Consider the following 17,876-nt stretch of genomic DNA (forward strand, 5'->3'; position numbering starts at 1 on the left):
AGTTTCCCCGCCTCCGTTTTGTGGCGCCTCTTGAAGGTCCTGGCAGCCGGGTAGTGAAGGAATAATTTGCAGTAATTCAACCAAGAGGGAATGCTTCTATATGTAGATATTTTAAACAAAATTTTAAAATATAATTTCATTCCGTGAGTCCAGAGGACGTATTCTGGCACCGGGACGGGGTAGTGACTTGCACTTCCGTTCTGCCAGGACCTGCTCCCAGGAGGGGGCGGGGCCAAGATGGCGCCGAGCGCCGGGTGAGCGGCGTTTCGGCGGCTGCCGGAGTTTTCCTGCTCCCCGCGTTCGGTTGGCGGGGGCGGGTCTGAGTGGTACACTGGAGGAGACCCTTTGAAGGTCCCTTGTGGGGACTAGAAAGAAGACGGTTGGTTGTGTGTCCGTGCTCGTGGGGACCCCGTGTGTGTGTCTGCATTGGAGAGATGTTGCAGGAGATGAGGTGGGCTCTCTGAGCCTCCTTTCGTGCTCCCCAGGGATTTTCGACCTGCTTCTCTGCTGGGATCCCGCTCAAGTTAATCCTCCCCTGGGACGCCTTCCTGCCGCCTCCACTGATCTGAGGAGATCCTGTGACTGTAGCGTGTTTTATGAGCCTTTACTGACAGAGGGTACCGCCGGGTATTGAAGGATTCGTAAGAGTTCGCCAGGGAAGTGGGACACGACCGCCTCTTGTAAACGCGGCACCAGGCACAGAGTATGTCTCGAATAATTGTGTTCCCTATAGATAAGACTTTAAAAAGTTGGGGAGGAGACGAGGGATGGTTTGAAAAGAACCAATTTCTTCTTTGGCCTCCCTCTTCCCATCCTTCCAGCACAGCCCCACCCTACCACCTGTACTATTCCTGAACAGTATTGATGTTAATCTTCCTAATGTCCAGCTCCAGTGTGCCACTTTACCTTTTTTTTTTTTTTTTTGAGACAGGGTTTCTGTCTGTTGCCCACGCTGCTGTGCTGTGGCACCATCTTGGCTCACTGCAGCCTGGAACTCCTGGGCTCAATTGATCCTCCCACCTCAGCCTCCTAAGTAGCTGGGATGACAGGTCCACCACGCCAGGCTAATTTTTTAATTTTTGTGCAGAGATGGGAGTCTCACTATGTTGAGCAAGCTGTCTTAAACCCCTAGCCTCAAGTGATCCACCTACCTTTGTCTCCCATAGTGCTGGGATTATTGGAGTGAGCTACCTCGCTTGGCTCCACTTTGTTTTTTTTTGTTTTGTTTTGTTTTGTTTTGTTTTTTTTTAAGACGGAGTCTCCCTCAGTCGCCCAGGCTGGAGTGCAGTGACATGATCTCGGCTCACTGCAACCTCCGTCTCCTGGGTTCAAGCAGTTCTCCCACCTCAGCCTCCCAAGTAGCTGGGACTACAGGTGGCCACCCCCGTGTTCTGCTAATTTTTGTGTTTTTACAAAAAACAGGTTTTGCCACGTTGACCCGGGTGGTCTCCGACTCCTGACTTCTGGTGATCTTCCCACCTCGGCCTCCCAAATTAGAGGCGTGAGCCACTGCATCTGGTCTACTTTGCTTTTAACTACAGTGTAGGCTTAAAGTTTGGGCCTGTGACCTATTATCTTAATAACAGTGATAACTAGTAGTTACCGAGTACCAACATCTCTAAATCTAACAACTAATTCATCTACTTAACAAATATTTATGATGTCCCAGGCTGGGCTCCTGGAATACATTAGTGAACATAATAAAGAGCCCTGTCAGCTGGGCATGGTGGCTCATGCCTGTAATCCCAGCACTTTGGGAGGCAGAGGCAGGAGGATCATCTGAGGTCAGGAGTTTGAGACCAGCCTGAGGAACATGGCGAAACCCCATCTATACTAAAAATACGAAAATTAGGCCGAGCGCGGTGGCTCACGCCTGTAATCCCAGCACTTTGGGAGGCCGAGGTGGGCAGATCACAAGGTCCAGAGATGAAGACCATCCTGGCCAACATGGTGAAACCCCGTCTATACTAAAAAAAATACAAAAATTAGCTGGGCATGGTGGCACGTGCCTGTAGTCCCAGCTACTCGGGAGGCTGAGGCAGGAGAATTGCTTGAACCCAGGAGGGGGAGGTTGCAGTGAGCCGAGATTGTGCCACTGCACTCCAACTCGGCGCCTGGCAACAGAGCAAGACTCTGTCTCGAAAAAAAAAAACAAAAAAACGAAAATTAGCCTGCTGTGCTGGCGCATGCCTGTAATACCAGCTACTTGGGAGGCTGAGGCAGGAGAATTGCTTGAACCCGGAAGGCAGAGGTTGCAGTGAGCCAAGATCATGCCATTGCGCTCCAGCCTGGGCAACAAGAGTGAATTCCATCTCAAAAAAAATAAAAAGCAAATAAAGAGCCCTGTCTGTATGGTATGTGGTGGGGGTAATAAACAATAAGAAATGATACAATTAATTAGAAGGTTTTTTTTGTTTTTTTGAGACTGAGTCTTACTCTGTCGCCAGGCTGGAGTACAGTGACGTGATCTCGGCTCACTGCAACCTCTGCCTCCTGGGTTCAAGATATTCTCCTGCCTCAGCCTCCCAAGTATCTGGGACTATAGGCGCATGCCACCATGCCCAGCTAATTTTTGTATTTTTAGTAGAGACAGGGTTTCACCATGTTGGCCAGGATGGTGTCAATCTCTCAACCTTGTGATCTGCCCGCCTCGGGCTTTCAAAGTGTTGGGATTACAGGCGTGAGCCACTGCACCCGACCCAGATGTTAAATGCTATAGAAAAGAAAAAGTGGCATTCATTAAAAAAACGAAAAGAAAAGAAAAAGTGGGCTGCCCCCACTCTGAGGGCAGAGTACAGAGTTAAATAGGGTGGTCAGGGTAGGCAGGCAATCAGGCATTCTGGAAGAACATTCCAGGCAGAGGGAATGGAGTAAAGGCTATTAGACAAGAGCATGCCTGGCAAGTTTAAGGAGCAGCCTGAAGGAATATGTGTCTGGATCAAAGTGGAAGAAAGAAGGAAAGGCAGTCAGAGATGTAATGGGGAGAAGGCAAATTTTGAAGGGCTTTGTAGGACATTAAAAGGATTTTGTCTTTTGTCTTTTTTTTTTTTTTTTTTTTTTTTGAGAAGCAGTCTTGCTCTGTCACCCAGGCTGGAGTACAGTGACACGATCTTTGCTCACTGCAACCTCTGCCTCTCGGGTTCAAGTGATTCTCCTGCCTCAGCCTCCCGAGTAGCTGCAATAACAGGCGCCCACCACCATACCCGTCTAATTTTTGTATTTTTAGTAGAGATAGGTTTTACCATGTTGGCCAGGCTGGTCCTGAACTCCTGGCCTCCCAAAGTGCTAGGATTACAGGCGTGAGCCACTGTGCCCAGCCTCAGACGGGGTTTATTATGTTGACGACGCTGGTCAGGAATTCCTAAGCCCAAGCAGTCTTACCAGCTCAGCCTCCCAAAATGCAGAGATTACAGGCATGAGCTGAGCCACCACGCCTGGCCATTATAAAGATTTCAGGTTTTACTCTGTGGCAAGTGGAAAGCCATTATAAGTGTTTGAGCAAAGAAATGACAATCTGCTTTACAGTTTGACATTAGCATTTTGGCTGCAAAGTTAGGAACAGATGTAGAGAGAGGCAAGGGTAGACATCAGTGGACCTTGTCTGGATGTTACCAGGGGATTAGAGTTACCAGGGGATAGATGATGGTGACCTGGGCCAAGCAGTGAGAGCAGGACAGTCAGGTTGGACTACTGGGTGGATTTATTTTTTTATCTTATATATTTTTGGAGATGAAGTGTCTCTGTCGCCGAGGCTGTAACACAATGGCACAATCTCAACTCACCACAGCCTCCATCCCCCAAGGTCAAGTGATTCTCCTGCCTCAGCCTCCTGAGTAGCTGGGATTACAGGCACGCACCACCATACCTGGCTAATTTTTCTATTTTTAGTAGAGACAGGGGTTCTCCATGTTGGCCAGGCTGGTCTTGAACTCCTGACCTCAAGTGATCTGCCCACCTCAGCCTCCCAAAGTTCTGGCATTACAGGCCTGAGCCACCACCTGGTGGATTTGATGTGAAGGCTTAAAGAACGAGTGCCTGGATGGATGGCATTGCTGTGCAGATAAGGAAAGCCAAGGCTGGGCCAGGCAATTCAGCTCATGCCTCTAATTCCAACACTTTGAGAAGCCAAAGCTGGAAGATCCCTTGAGCCCAAGACTTCAAAGTGCTGGGATTGAAGCCTTGAGGTGTAACAGAAAAAGATAGAAATCTGGGCTGGGCCCGGTGACTCAGGCCTGTAATCCCAGCACTTTGGGAGGCCAAAGCAGGAGGATTGCATGAGGCCAGCAGTTCAAGACCAGCCTGGGCAACATAGTGAGACTGCCTCTGCACCCCCCACCAAAAAAAATTAGCTGTGCTGTTCGTACACATCTATAGTCCTAGCTACTTGGGAAGCTGACGTGTGAGCATTGCTTGATCCTGGGAACTTCTGGGTTCAATCAGTCCTCCAACGTCTGCCTCCTGAGTAACTAGAACTATAGCTTTATGCCTGCATGCCCAGCTAATTTTTGTACTTTTTGTAGAGATGAGGTCTCACTATATCTCCCAGGCTGGTCGCGAACTGCTGGGCTCACTCAATCCTCCTACCTTAGGCTCCCAAAGTGTTGGAATTGCAGGCATGAGCCACTAGGCCAGCCCAGACTTTTTTTTTTTCTTTTTTTGAGATGGAGTTTCTCTCTGTCACCCTGGCTGGAGTGCAGTCGTGCGATCTCGGCTCACTGCAACCTCTGCCCTCTGGGTTCAAGTGATTCTCCTGCCTCAGCCTCCCTAGTAGCTGGGATTACAGGTGTGCGCTACCATGCCTGGCTAATTTTTGTAGTTTTAGTAGAGATGGGGTTTCACCATGTTGACCAGGCTGGTCTTGAATTTCTGACCTCAAGTGATCTGGCCTCCCAAAGTGCTGGCTGGTGGGATTACAGACATGAGCCACCACGTCTGGCCCTAGCCCAGATTTCCTTCTCTGTTACACCTCAGGGCTGACTCATGTGGGGATGGATGGAAGTCATCCTGAGTTCCTTCCTGTCTCCACTGTCTTCCCTTTTTTGGTCCTCTTCTCATGCTTCACATTTCTTTTTCTTCTGCCTGCCCCATCCCTCTGCCAGGGTCTCCCTCTCTCCACCAAGGACTTCATCCTGCTGGGGAGGAAAAGGCTCCAGAATGGCTGAGGAGAAGAAGCTGAAGCTTAGCAACACTGTGCTGCCCTCAGAGTCCATGAAGGTGGTGGCTGAATCCATGGGCATCGCCCAGATTCAGGAGGAGACCTGTCAGCTGCTGACGGATGAGGTCAGCTACCGCATCAAAGAGATTGCACAGGTGACCTGGCCCTTCTCTCTAGCTCCACATCGGGTCCAGGATGTCGCCCGGGGCCCCTTCCTTCTTTAGGGTCTTGGGCTGACATCTGTTCTCTCACCCATCCCAGGATGCGTTGAAGTTCATGCACATGGGGAAGCGGCAGAAGCTCACCACCAGTGACATTGACTATGCCTTGAAGCTAAAGAATGTTGAGGTGATTGGGGGAGACAGGCAGGGGGCGAGTGATGGGGAAGGGGCAGTGGAGACCAGGGTGAGACGCCATCCTTCAGCCAGGTCTCCTCCAGCTCCCTTCTCATGCATGCCCCTCTTTCCTGCCACAGCCACTCTATGGCTTCCATGCCCAGGAGTTCATTCCTTTCCGCTTCGCCTCTGGTGGGGGCCGGGAGCTTTACTTCTATGAGGAGAAGGAGGTTGATCTGAGCGACATCATCAATACCCCTCTGCCCCGGGTGCCCCTGGATGTCTGCCTCAAAGGTTGAAGGAGGGGAGAGGAGGGTGGCAGGGAGGAGGGAAAGGCGGACAGATGTGTGTGGGTGTGAGGAGTCTCACAATAGAAAAAAACCTCAGTGTGAGATCCTGGGTGAGCTGCAAGGGGAGCAGGAGTGGAAACACACCTTCCATAGCATGGAGCAACTCCCCAGGGTCCATGTGTGGCAATTCACCTTGACACCTGCCTTCCTTACAGCTCATTGGCTTAGCATCGAGGGCTGCCAGCCAGCTATCCCTGAGAACCCACCCCCAGGTAACCCTCTTCATGCCCCACCCTGTGGGTATCTGGTCTCTTTCCCCTTCCTCCCACCTTTGTGTGTGTGTGTGTGATGGGGTTTCACTCTGTCGCCAATGTTGGAGTGCTGGAGTGCAATGGTGCAACAGTCTCGGCTCACTGCAACCTCTGCCTCCCGGGTTCAAGTGATTGTTGTGTCTCAGCCTCCCGAGTAGCTGGGACTATGGTCACACACCAGCACACCTGGCTAGTTTTTTGTAATTTTAGTAGAGATGGGATTTCACCATGTTGACCAGGCTGGTCTTGAACTCCTGAGCTAAGGTGATCTGCCTGCCTCGGCCTCCCAAAGTGCTGGGATTATAGGTGTGAGCCACTGCACCCAGCCTTCTCCCACCTTTTAGTTTTCCTGCCACTCTCATCACCCCTCCCACTGTGCCTGCTTTCCCACCAGCTCCCAAAGAGCAACAGAAGGCTGAAGCCACAGAACCCTTAAAGTCAGCCAAGCCAGGCCAAGAGGAAGACGGACCCCTGAAAGGCAAAGGTCAAGGGGCCGCCGCAGCCGACAGCAAAGGTCAGTCCTCCTAGGTCAGGCCTCTCTGGACTCTTGCCCAAAGCCACATAGCCGTTTGTTTTATTTTCTTTTTTGTTTTTGTTTTTGAGATAGAGTCTCACTCGGTCACCCAGGCTAGAGTACAGTGACACAATCTCAGCTCACTGCAACCTCCACCCCCTGGGTTCAAGCAATTCTCCTGCCTCAGCCTCCTAAATAGCTGGGATTACAGGTGCCCGCCACCATGCCCTGCTAATTTTTGTAATTTTTTTTTTTTTTAGTAGAGACAGGGTTTTGCTATGTTGACCAGGCTGGTCTCAAACTCAGCCTCTTGTGATCCCCCCGCCTTGGCCTCCCAAAGCACTGGGATTACAGATGTGAGCCACCACGCCCGGCCTCCATGTGGCCATTGGTGAAGTGGCTGAGGTCAGGGCCAGAGAGCCCCAGAAAGGATCAGGAAGCCTGAGAGGAAGCTGCATCTCCTGGGTCTCAGGGGAGGAGGAGGGTTAAGGTTCATCTGTTACTGAGGTTTCTGAAGCTTTCTTTGTCAGACTTACCTCTCCAATCACACAGGGAAAGAGAAGAAGGCACCACCCTTGCTGGAGGGGGGCCCCTTGCGACTGAAGCCCCGGAGCATCCATGAGCTGTCTGTGGAGCAGCAGCTGTACTACAAGGAGATAACTGAGGCCTGCGTGGGCTCCTGCGAGGCCAAGAGGGCGGTAAGGGCCCCACCAGCCTGCCCTGGCCCCAAGACTTCTTCCGGGGGTCCTATGAACTGCAAGCCACCTTTACCTCACTGGCTTCCCTTCTCCCACAGGAAGCCCTGCAGAGCATTGCCACGGACCCCGGGCTCTATCAGATGCTGCCACGGTTTAGTACTTTCATCTCGGAGGGGGTGAGAGCACGAGGTTCCGTGGTGAAGGGATAGCAGTGGAAGCCCTTGTGAGGGTCTCCCTGCCCCATGCCCAGCACTCCTCCCTCCCACAGGTCCGTGTGAATGTGGTTCAGAACAACCTGGCCCTGCTCATCTACCTGATGCGTATGGTGAAGGCGCTGATGGACAACCCCACGCTGTATCTAGAAAAATATGTGAGTGGTCCTGCCCACCCACCCTTCCAGGGACCAGGGACCCTGCTGCCACAACAAGAAGCCAGTGGTCAGTGGTGGCTCAGGCCTGGAATCCCAGCAACTTTGGGAGGCCGAGGTGGGAGGATCACTTGAAATCAGGAGTTTGAGGACAGCTTGGGCAATGTAGTGAGACTACTGTCTTTACAAAAAAATAAATAGCCAGGCACAGTGGCTCACGCCTGTAATCCCAGCACTTTGGGAGGCTGGGGCAGGTGGATCACCTGAGGTCGGGAGTTGGAGACCAGCCTAACCACGAAATTAGCCGGGCATGGTGGTGCATGCCTATAATCACAGCTACCTGGGAGGCTCAAGCTGAATCAGTTGAATCCAGGAGGTGGAGGTTGTGGTGAGCCAAGATGGTGCCACTGTACTCCAGCCTGGGCAACAAAAGTAAAACTCCATCTTAAAAATAAAAACAAAATTAACCAGGCATGGTGGTGCACACCTCTGGTCTCAGCTACCTGGGAGGCTGAGATGGGAGGATTGTTTGAGCCCAGGAGGTTGAAGCTGCAGTGAGCAGTGATTGTGCCCCTTCACTCCAGTCAGTGACAGAGCGAGACCTTGTCTCACACACACACAAGAAAACCAGAATTAGCTGCCCCCCACTTCTCCCTTAGGTCCATGAGCTGATTCCAGCTGTGATGACCTGCATCGTGAGCAGACAACTATGCCTGCGACCAGATGTGGACAATCACTGGGCACTCCGAGACTTTGCTGCCCGCCTGGTGGCCCAGATCTGCAAGCATTTTAGTACAACCACTAACAACATCCAGTCCCGGATCACCAAAACCTTCACCAAGGTGAGCCAGGATAACTTGAGTGTCATTTGTTTCATCACTGGCCACTTCTGGCTGGGGACAGTGGCACTGGAAACAAGAGGCAGAGGAAAGGGGGACTGGAACTTGGAACTTGGGGGGGGTCCAAGGGACTTGTAATGCCTTTGTTTTTAAGACAGAGTCTCTCTCTGTTGCCCAGGCTGGAGTGCAATGGTGTGATCTCTACTCACTTTACCTTTCTACTGGGGTTCAAACAGTTCTCCTGCTTCAGCCTCCCTAGTACTTGAGATTATAGGCTCCCACCACAACTGGCTAATTTTTGTATTTTTATAAAGATGGGGTTTCACCGTGATGGCCAGGCTGGTCTCAAACTCCTGACCTCTAGTAATTGCCTGCCTCGGCCTCCCAGAGTCTTGGGATTACAGGCGTGAGCTGCCTCGCCCGGCCTCATTGTAATGTCTAATGATTTACAAGGAAAGTGTCTATGAAAGACTGGGGTCTCTAACAATCAGCCTTTCAGGCCCCTTCATGTGAGTTTATTTCCTTCCCCTTACAGAGCTGGGTGGATGAGAAGACGCCCTGGACAACTCGTTATGGCTCCATCGCAGGCCTGGCCGAGCTGGGACATGATGTTAGGCCTCTGGGAGGAAGAAATGGGGGAGGAAACCATGTCCCCACCTGAGAGACCCCTGGTGACCCCCCTGGTGTTGGCTTTTCCCCTTCCCTTCCAACAGGTCATCAAGACTCTGATTCTGCCCCGGCTGCAACAGGAAGGGGAGCGGATTCGCAGCGTCCTGGATGGCCCTGTGCTGAGCAACATCGACCGGATTGGAGCTGACCATGTGCAGAGTCTCCTACTGGTGACCAGAGCCCCTGTCCCCGAGACACAGGCGGTGTTCAGCAACCATATGGCATATTTTATTCACCTACTCCAGTCTTTGCCTCATGTTTTTAGAGCACACTGGAGTCTGATACTATTTTACAGATGGAAAGACTGAGGCTCAGGCTGAGTAAGAAATGAGGGGGCTGGGCGTGATGGCTCCTGCCTGTAATCCCAGCACTCTGGGAGCTGAGCAGTATGAGGCCAGCCAGGGCAACACAGTGAGACCCTGCATACAAAAGCCAAAAAGTTAGCTGGAAGTGGTGACATGTGCCTGCGGTCCCAGCTACTTGGGAGGCCAAGGTTGGAGGATCGCTCAACCCCAGGAATTCAAGGTGGCAGTGAGCTATGATTGTGCCACTCCACTCCAGCCTGGGTTACAAAGGGAGACCGCCACCCCCCAAAAAAGAAAGGTTCTTCACTCTCGGCCTGTGACATTTAGACCGTACTGCCCCCAATGCTTCTGCATCGCTGTGTGGTCTCTGTATAAGGCAAATGCTCTCTCAATTAACTATCTTGTAGAGATCGCCCAGGTATTCAGCAAGTTCATTCACACATTAGTGCCTATGTTTTCATTTTTTTGCTCTTTCTTGAGATGTAGTCTCACTCTGTCACCCAGGCTGGAGTGCAGTGGCACAGTCTCAGGCTCACTGAAACCTCCGCCTCCCAGGTTCAAGTGATTCTCATGCCTCAGCCTCCTGAGTAGCAGGGACTGTAGGCACACACCACCACACCTGGCTAATTTTTTGTATTTTCAGTAGAGACGGGGTTTCACCGTGTTGGCTAGGCTGGTCTCAAACTCCTGACCTCAGGTGATCCATTTGCCTCAGTCCCCCAAAGTGCTGGGATTACAGGCGTGAGCCACCATGCCCAGTCATTCTTTTTTTTTTCCCCGAGTCTCACTGTCATCCAGGCTGGAATGCAGAGATGCAATCTCTGCTCACTGCAACCTCTACCTCCTGGGTTCAAGTGTTCTACTACCTCAGCCTCCCCTGTAGTTGGGACTACAGGTGTGTACAACCACGCCTCGCTAATTTTTGTATTTTTACTAGAGACAGTTTCTCCATGTTGGCCAGGCTGGTCTCAAACTCCTGACCTCAAGTGATTGCCTGCCTAGGCCTCCCAATGTGCTGGGATACAGGCATCAGACATTGCACTTGGCCCTGTGCCTCTGTTTTCTTATGAGAATGCCCAGTGTTCCATACACACACTAATAGCTCATCATAGTGTGGCTTCCAGCAGGGCACTGAGTTTATAAGCAATGTCCTTTTTTGCCCCAACCCCAAGGCTCTTTTCACAGTGCCACCAGCCCTCCGTCTACATGGCTTTTCTTCTGTCTGCAGAAACACTGTGCACCTGTTCTGGCAAAGCTGCGCCCACCGCCTGACAATCAGGACGCCTATCGGGCAGAATTTGGGTCCCTTGGGCCCCTCCTCTGCTCCCACGTGGTCAAGGCTCGGGCCCAGGCTGCTCTGCAGGCTCAGCAGGTCAACAGGACCACTCTGACCATCACACAGGTCCGTGGCCAGTTGGGGAGGAGGGATAGGAGGAAGCAGAGGACTCCGGTGTGGGACAGGCACTCACACACGGCCATGTGGGCCCTGAGTCAGCAGTCTCGGGGTGACCAGGCCCAAGTGAGGATGCCCCAGCCCCAGTGAGAGCCACTGAGGAAGAGGAAGGGGAGCCCAGGTGTTTCTTTTCAGACTCTCCTTAGGAGATACTCCCATTTCCCCCTTTCTTCTTCTCCCTGCAGCCCCGGCCCACGCTGACACTCTCGCAGGCCCCGCAGCCTGGTCCTCGCACCCCTGGCTTGCTGAAGGTTCCTGGCTCCATCGCACTTCCTGTCCAGACACTGGTGTCTGCACGAGCGGCTGCACCACCACAGCCTTCCCCTCCTCCAACCAAGTTTATTGTAATGTCATCGTCCTCCAGTGCCCCATCCACCCAGCAGGTATGCAGAGATGTGTGGGACGGGGATGGGGGGAGCATCTGGAGAGCCTGGGTCAACTCAGAGCACCCTGGGGAGGCCCCGGAGTAGAGCATAGTCCCCTCCGGGCGCAAAGTCAGGAGCTGGAAGAGGCGCCCATCAGGGTCCTGCAGGGCCGTAGCTGCCCTGCATGAGCAAGGCCTCCTGCCAGTGTCTACAGGGTCAACTACAGGAACAACTCGTTCAGACAGGGAGCAAGTGAAGTGTCCCTGCCAGGCCTCTGGGGGGCCGGGAGGACACAGGGCAAGTGGCCCTGCCTTTCCTTTCTGCCCAGGTCCTGTCTCTCAGCACCTCAGCCCCTGGCTCAGGTTGCACCACCACCTCGCCTGTCACCACCACCGTCCCCAGTGTGCAGCCCATCGTCAAGCTGGTTTCCACCGCCACCACCGCACCCGCTAGCACCGCTCCCTCTGGTCCTGGGAGCGTCCAGAAGTACATTGTGGTTTCACTTCCCCCGACAGGGGAGGGCAAAGGAGGCCCTGCCTCCCACCCTTCTCCAGTTCCTCCCCCGGCATCATCCCCCTCTCCACTCAGCAGCAGTGCCCTCTGTGGGGGTAAGCAGGAAGCTGGGGACAGTCCCCCTCCAGCTCCAGGGACTCCAAAAGCGAATGGCTCCCAGCCCCCTAGCTCCAGCTCCCCTCAGCCTGCGCCATGATGTTTCACCTGCTGGCCCCTGGATTCCCACACATGCAGACATGTACACACATGCATGCATACTAGGCGGAAGGAAGTTGTACATTGCTTCCTTCATGTCACTTTCTTTTTAGATATTGTACAGCCAGTTCCTCAGAATAAAAGTTTGGTTTCTAAGTTCTGATCCACTGCAGTCCTTCCTGCGTCATATACCATGGAAAGGCTGCTCCCATTGCACCCTCCTGGTCTCTCAGGACTCAGGACTCTTCCTGCCCAGAGTCTACAGGCTAGGAAGCTGGAAAAGAAAAGACTGTCCTCCTCCCATGGGACAAACCGCTGCCTTGGCCACTGTATCCTCATTAGGGGATCCTCAGATCCGAATGACATAGGCGTCGCTGTGGCTTAGGTGTCGCACCCACTTGTGGGGGTTGGCATTGCCGCAGGGCCTGAAGGCCAGCCTGAGGAAGCGGACCTGGAGGCCGGAGCACGTGTGCCGGGGAAGCTCGAAGGAGAGGCTGGCAGGGCCCAGCCCTAGAGGAGGGGCTGAGGTGGAGAGCCCATGGCTGGGAAGTCCTGGGGGCCTTGGGACGTCCATCTGTGAGGGGCAGAGGCAGGGAGAGGAAGGAGGGCAGGAAGCTGACCAAGCTAGGGGGATCAGGCAGCAACTGCTTCGGGAGGGTAGGGTGGGGGCTGCAAGTGAAGGTGGGAGGAGAGGGGCTGGAGGGTCAACAGCAAATACCTGGAAAAGGCCTGAGAGTTGAGAGCCTCCTTGCACCCGAGGCAGGTCCCAGCGAAGGGCTCCCTCTGCCAGCTCGGCCTTCTGCTCTGGGCTGCTCAGCTCCTGAGAGAGGCTGGAGTTTGGAGAGGGAAGGTGCTGAGCTTGACACCTTCTCTGGGCAGGCCCATTGTGCTGAGCTCACTCCTCCCCTGCACCTTGCTACCTCCTTATCTCCCAGGGTGCACACGCTTACCTGATCACCCCTCGAGGCAGGGGGAGGTGCAGCCTGACATTGAGGGCTTGGCTACAGAGGAGACAGGAACAAAGTCAGCCCCAGGAAAGCATGGTCCCTTGTCCTGTTCCCCTTCAATGTCACAATGGGATTTCAGCACAGGTGCCCCCCACTTCCCAAATGCTACAGCCTCTACCTAAACGGATTCTGAGGCTGGCAGGTGCATCTGAAGAGAGAAGCAGCAGGTGTCCTGTCCCTGTCTCTTATCCCACAGAGCTGAACTCGGCCTCACCAGCCTCCACTCTTACCTCTTCAAGGGCAGGTCACATCGTAACTTCAGGTAAACCTGGAGCCTGGATGAGAGAATAAAACACCATGACTCGGGCCATCTCTTACTGGCATCTCACCATTCCCCACTGGGGGCCTCTGTACAGCGCTGTGTGGGCTATACCCCAATGAGGGGAAAGAGCTGAAGCCTAGCCCAACTCCATTAGCCAAAGCTTTTTCTTTTTCTTTTTTTTTTTCCGGAGAGACTGGTTCTCACTATGTTGCCCAGGCTGGTCTGGAACTCCTGAGCTCAAGTGATCCTCCCGCCTCAGCCTCCCAAAGTGCTGGGATTACAGACATGAGCCACCATGCCCAGCCCAAGCCTTTTTCCAATCTGCACTTCATCACCTCTCCCACCACCCCCACTCTGCAGTGAGTTTTGGGAACATACACATCTTGGCTTGGGCTCCAAGGTACTTCTGGAACCCAGGAAATGGTCTCACCGGCCTGAGCCTCGGTCCCACTGCACAGAGGGGAAGAGCCGGAAGGGGAGCGGTGAGGGGAGGTCGTCGGAGAGTTGATACCGCATCACAGTCAGCTGAGAAACCAGGGAGCAACAGGGTCAGTTTCGTCTCCTCAACCCCACACTGCCCCCTTCCCCATGGAGGACGGAATTTACAAGGCCACCCCAATCCTGACCTCGCCCTGAGGTGGCTGCAAGCGGAGGATTCGATGAGACTCAAACTCGTCCAGATTAACGAAGCTGTGAAATGAGACTTCATCGACCCGAATTCCTGGCCCATAACCTGGAAAAAGAGAGACTTCTCTCCTGACTCATGTTTTGAGAGAGGAGAAAGGAGGGGGAAGATCCGTCTCTGACTTCTCTCCATGAACTCTGTGGCAATGACCTACCCCAGGGAGAGAGAGACCCTTTCTCACCTCTCAGCTCTGACTTCCCCACACAAAACTCTTCTGTCAAGCCAATGCGCATCTCTAGCAGAGGAAAGAACATTAGAAGAGCTCGCAAACTCCACGGTGTAAGACACCAAGAAACCTGCCCCAACCCCAACCCGGGTCCCGCCTGCAGATGCCTCACCAGAGCCACTGGGAAGGAAGCTCTTGAGCCGAATCTCTCCCTGCACGTCCACCTTCAGTAGGGAGCCCTTAGAGGCAGAGAGGTCAAGGCTGGAGTTTTTCTTTTTTTTTTGAGACAGATTCTTGGTCTGTCACCCAGGCTGGAGTGCAATGGCACAATCTTAGCTCACTGCAACCTCTGCCTACCAGGTTCAAGTGATTCTCCTCGAAGCCTCCCAACTAGCTGGGATTACAGGTGCCCGCAACCACGCTTGGCTAATTTTTGTATTTTCAGTAGAGATGGAGTTTCACCATGTTGGCCAGGCTGGTCTCAAACTCCTGACCTCAAGTGATCCACCAGCCTCGGCCTCCCAAAGTACTGGGATTACAGGCATGAGCCACCATGCTGACTTCTTTCTTTAAAGAGACAGCGTCTTGCTCTCTCACCCAGGCTAGAGTGCATTAGTGCCATCTTGACTCACTGAGGCCTCAATCTCCCGGGCTCAAGTGATCATCCTGCCTCAGCCTCCCAAGTAGCTGGGAGAGCAGGTGTACACTACCATGCCTGGGTAATGTATTTGTATTTTTTGTAGAGACAGGGTCTGGTTATGTTGCCCAGGCTAGTTTCAAATTCCTGGCCCCAAGTAATCCTCCCACCTCCACCTCCCAAAGCGCTGGGATTACAAGCATGAGCCACCGTGCCCAGCCACTGTTGGAGTCTTAGCCACCCCAACACATGTCCCAAATCTCATTTGTCCTCAGCTCCAGGGATGGGAACTCAAACTTACATTAGATGCTATCAGTACAGATAATCTCTCAACCACATCCAAAAAAACTTCATTCTTCTGGCTCTGAGAAAGAGAGATTTGGGTGGTTAGAAGCAGAACAGTCTATGTTCTGAAATGGACAGACGAAAAGAAAGGACAGAATGGTCAAAGCTACAGCTCTAGAATGGGGACACAAGTGCCAGAAGGGAAACCCACAACTAGGGGAGGTGGAAGACATACCAAGATCTTTTTTTTTTTTACTTTTTGCATTTTTAGTCGAGATGGGGTTTCACCATGTTGACCAGGGTGCTCTCAAACTCCTGATGTCAGGTGATCTGCCCGCCTCAGCCTCCCCAAATGCTGGGATTACAGGCATGAGCCACTGCGCCCAGCCTAAGATCTCGGACTCCGGGGTCCCACAGCAAAACCACAAGGTCGGACCCCATGGATCCCTCCCTCACCTGGTCAGAGCGACTGGACAGAACGGGGCGGCTGGCTGCACTGCTGGGGGCCACTTTGCTCTGTTGTGTCTCAGCCCCAAACTGTAAAGTATCCAAAGCAATCAATCCGCAGGTCTGACAATCCCAGCCAATACCCCTTCTCCTTCCTCACCCTCCTCTTTCTCTCTACTGACCAAGCCAACGCTGCTGAGATCAAAGAGGCTGAAGGGCTTGCTGACCACAGCTTCCGTCTGGATGAAATTCCTCAGCATCTCCGTAGATGTGGTCTGTACATAGCCATAATCCTAGCGGTAAAGGAAGGACAGTCTGATAAGTCAGTGGGGGGATGGGGTAAAAAAGGCGGAGAGGGAGCTGGGTGCAGTGGCTCACCCCTGTAATCCCAGCACTTTGTGAGGCCAAGGCAGGCGGATCACGAGGTCAGGAGTTCCAGACCAGCCTGACCAACATAGTGAAACCCCATTTATACTAAAAATACAAAAAATTAGCCAGCCAGGTGGCATGTGCCTGTAGTCCCAGCTACTCAGGAGGCTGAGGCAGAAGAATCACTTGAACTCGAGAGGCAGAGGTTGCGGTGACCGGAGATCCAGCCACTGCACTCCAGCCTGGGTGACAGAGCGAGACTCCTGTCTCCATAAAAAATAAACAATTAGGTGGGCACAAGGGAGGCTGAGGCAGGAGGATTACTTGAGCCCAGGAGTTCCAGGCTACAGTGAGCTATGATTGCACCACTGCACTCTAGCCTGGGTGACAGAACAAGACCCTATCTCTAAAAGATAAAAAAAAAAAAAAGGAGTAGACTTGGCCTCCCAACCACAGCATCAGGCAGTGGAAGAACAGAAGTATCTCCAGGGGAATTGGGGGGGGGCACAGAAGGGGATCATTGATTCTCACCAGCACTTCATCCAGGAGTTCGTAGACCAGAGCCACGTTGCGGGAGATGGTCCCCTCACCCAGAGAGCCACAGTAATCGCCCAGAAGGGTGGCCAACCTGAAGAGACACTTGGGAGTATGCATTTCCTCCTCCTCTTAGACCCCCGCTAGCTACCAGGTGGCCAGCTCAGCCCTCCTCACCTGGAGAGCAGTTCTAGGAGGCCGAAGGGAGAAACGTTTTCTGAAGTTGTGACCACCAAATAGAGGCCGCTGTGTCTGATGTGAATGAAATGACGGCCCTCATGATGCTGAGACACAGGCAGGTAGAAGAGCATTAGGAAAAGGGAGGTGGGGTGATCAGAACCCAGGAGACCTGAGCTCAGATCCCGATGCCTCTTGCTAGTCAACAGTAGCAGTGACTTTGAGAGATACATGACTGGTCCCTGAACCCAGCTTCCCAATGTGGAAACGGGGTTAATTACAGTATCTACCCCTAGTTGCTGAAAATGGAGTCATAAAACTGGGCCTGGTATGTTCCTGGCACCTGATAGACTGTAAGTTTTTTTTGTCCCACCCCCCTACCCCCGCCCGATGTAGTCCTCTGTTGCCCGAGATGGAGTGCAGTGTTGCGATCTCGGCTCACTGCAACCTCTGCCTCCCAGGTTCAAGCGAGTCTCCTGGCTCAGCCTCCCTAGTAACTGGGATTACAGGCGCCCACCACCATTCCTGGCTAACTTTTTTTGTATTTTTAGTAGAGGCGGGGGGGCTTTCACCATGTTGGCCAGGCTGGTTTCGAACTCCTGACCTCAGGTGATCCGCCCGCCTCCGCCTCCCAAAGTGCTGGGATTACAGGCATGAGCCACCGCGCCGGGCCTCTTGTTGGTTTTATTTGGAAGAATGCATCCCACCCCAAGTGGAAGCTACCAAGGAATCGGCCCTGGGAGGGAGCCGGCGCCCACCAGGCCCGCCGGCGCCCCTCTCCCCACCCGCCTCCCGCCAGTGGTTACCATGACAACCGGGGACTCGTCTCCTGGCAGTCCCGTCAGCTTCCGGTAGAAGAGCTCGGCCACATCCCGGCCGCCGCTGTCCCCACGGACTGACGGGTGGAAGAACTCAGTGAAGAAGCCTGCGACACGGGCTGGCCCCGGGAGCCCCTCCCGCCCGGCCCCTCCGCCCCTTCCCAGCCCCGCGGGTCTAGGATACAGTCTTTGTAGATGAGCGGGTCCCCCTTGGAGGACAGAATGAAGAACTGGGAAATCATGGCCGTTCTGGAGAGTAAACGAGAAGACGGCGAAAGTCGGGCCTGTCCCGCCCTGAGGCCCCGGAACAAAAGAACACGCGTGCGCTGGCCCTTTAAGAGCGATTCTCCTCCGCCCACGCCAGCTCGGACCGCGGGAAACCCGGCGCCCGCCCAGCAGAGCCCATCGATTCCCTCCCGACGCCCACACCGCCTCCCCGTCACTCATTCCAGACCCGCCTGGTGATTGGCTTGAGCCTAG

At 53.5% G+C, this 17,876-nt stretch overlaps 2 protein-coding genes across 5 annotated transcripts; one reads left to right on the forward strand and one right to left on the reverse strand.

The window, feature by feature from the left end:
• Positions 1-6: 6 nt before the first annotated feature.
• TAF6 (TATA-box binding protein associated factor 6) lies at positions 7-12,172 on the forward strand. Its single transcript, XM_032255240.1, has 15 exons — positions 7-703; positions 5,100-5,310; positions 5,417-5,503; positions 5,631-5,784; positions 5,996-6,052; positions 6,486-6,605; positions 7,158-7,303; positions 7,402-7,479; positions 7,572-7,673; positions 8,330-8,512; positions 9,045-9,119; positions 9,223-9,348; positions 10,712-10,885; positions 11,122-11,319; positions 11,630-12,172. The coding sequence occupies exons 2-15, from the start codon at positions 5,155-5,157 to the stop codon at positions 12,008-12,010; spliced, it is 2,037 nt and encodes a 678-aa protein (XP_032111131.1). The 5' UTR covers positions 7-703; positions 5,100-5,154; the 3' UTR covers positions 12,011-12,172.
• On the reverse strand, positions 12,064-17,802 carry AP4M1 (adaptor related protein complex 4 subunit mu 1). 4 transcript variants are annotated; one of them, XM_032255244.1, is made up of 15 exons: positions 17,581-17,802; positions 17,385-17,473; positions 16,579-16,685; positions 16,399-16,495; positions 15,681-15,791; positions 15,508-15,588; positions 15,068-15,130; positions 14,302-14,368; positions 14,145-14,198; positions 13,905-14,011; positions 13,709-13,803; positions 13,247-13,291; positions 12,960-13,010; positions 12,728-12,839; positions 12,064-12,583 (listed from the first exon to the last, which is right to left on the reverse strand). In XM_032255244.1, the coding sequence occupies exons 1-15, from the start codon at positions 17,636-17,638 to the stop codon at positions 12,359-12,361; spliced, it is 1,362 nt and encodes a 453-aa protein (XP_032111135.1). In that variant the 5' UTR covers positions 17,639-17,802; the 3' UTR covers positions 12,064-12,358. The 4 variants fall into 4 exon arrangements, with proteins under 4 accessions (XP_032111135.1, XP_032111134.1, XP_032111133.1 ...); XM_032255243.1 differs by having other exon boundaries at positions 12,066-12,583; positions 13,905-14,026; XM_032255242.1 differs by having other exon boundaries at positions 12,066-12,583; positions 13,905-14,041.
• Between the last annotated feature and the right edge of the window lie 74 nt (positions 17,803-17,876).

Source organism: Sapajus apella, unplaced genomic scaffold (assembly GCF_009761245.1).
Source record: "Sapajus apella isolate SASKATOON/1434 unplaced genomic scaffold, GSC_monkey_1.0 scaffold88, whole genome shotgun sequence".
NCBI lineage: Eukaryota > Metazoa > Chordata > Mammalia > Primates > Cebidae > Sapajus > Sapajus apella.

Coding starts and splice junctions, on each gene's coding strand:
- TAF6 (XM_032255240.1), top strand. CDS start 5,155: ATGGCTGAGGAGAAGAAGCTGAAGCTTAGCAACACTGTGCTGCCCTCA. Junction 6,053..6,485: donor CCCTGAGAACCCACCCCCAG/GTAACCCTCTTC, acceptor CTTTCCCACCAG/CTCCCAAAGAGCAACAGAAG. Junction 7,304..7,401: donor CCTGCGAGGCCAAGAGGGCG/GTAAGGGCCCCA, acceptor CTTCTCCCACAG/GAAGCCCTGCAGAGCATTGC.
- AP4M1 (XM_032255242.1), bottom strand. CDS start 17,638: ATGATTTCCCAGTTCTTCATTCTGTCCTCCAAGGGGGACCCGCTCATC. Junction 14,042..14,144: donor GGGGAAGTCAGAGCTGAGAG/GTGAGAAAGGGT, acceptor CTCTCAAAACAT/GAGTCAGGAGAGAAGTCTCT. Junction 12,840..12,959: donor CTGCCTCGAGGGGTGATCAG/GTAAGCGTGTGC, acceptor TCCAAACTCCAG/CCTCTCTCAGGAGCTGAGCA.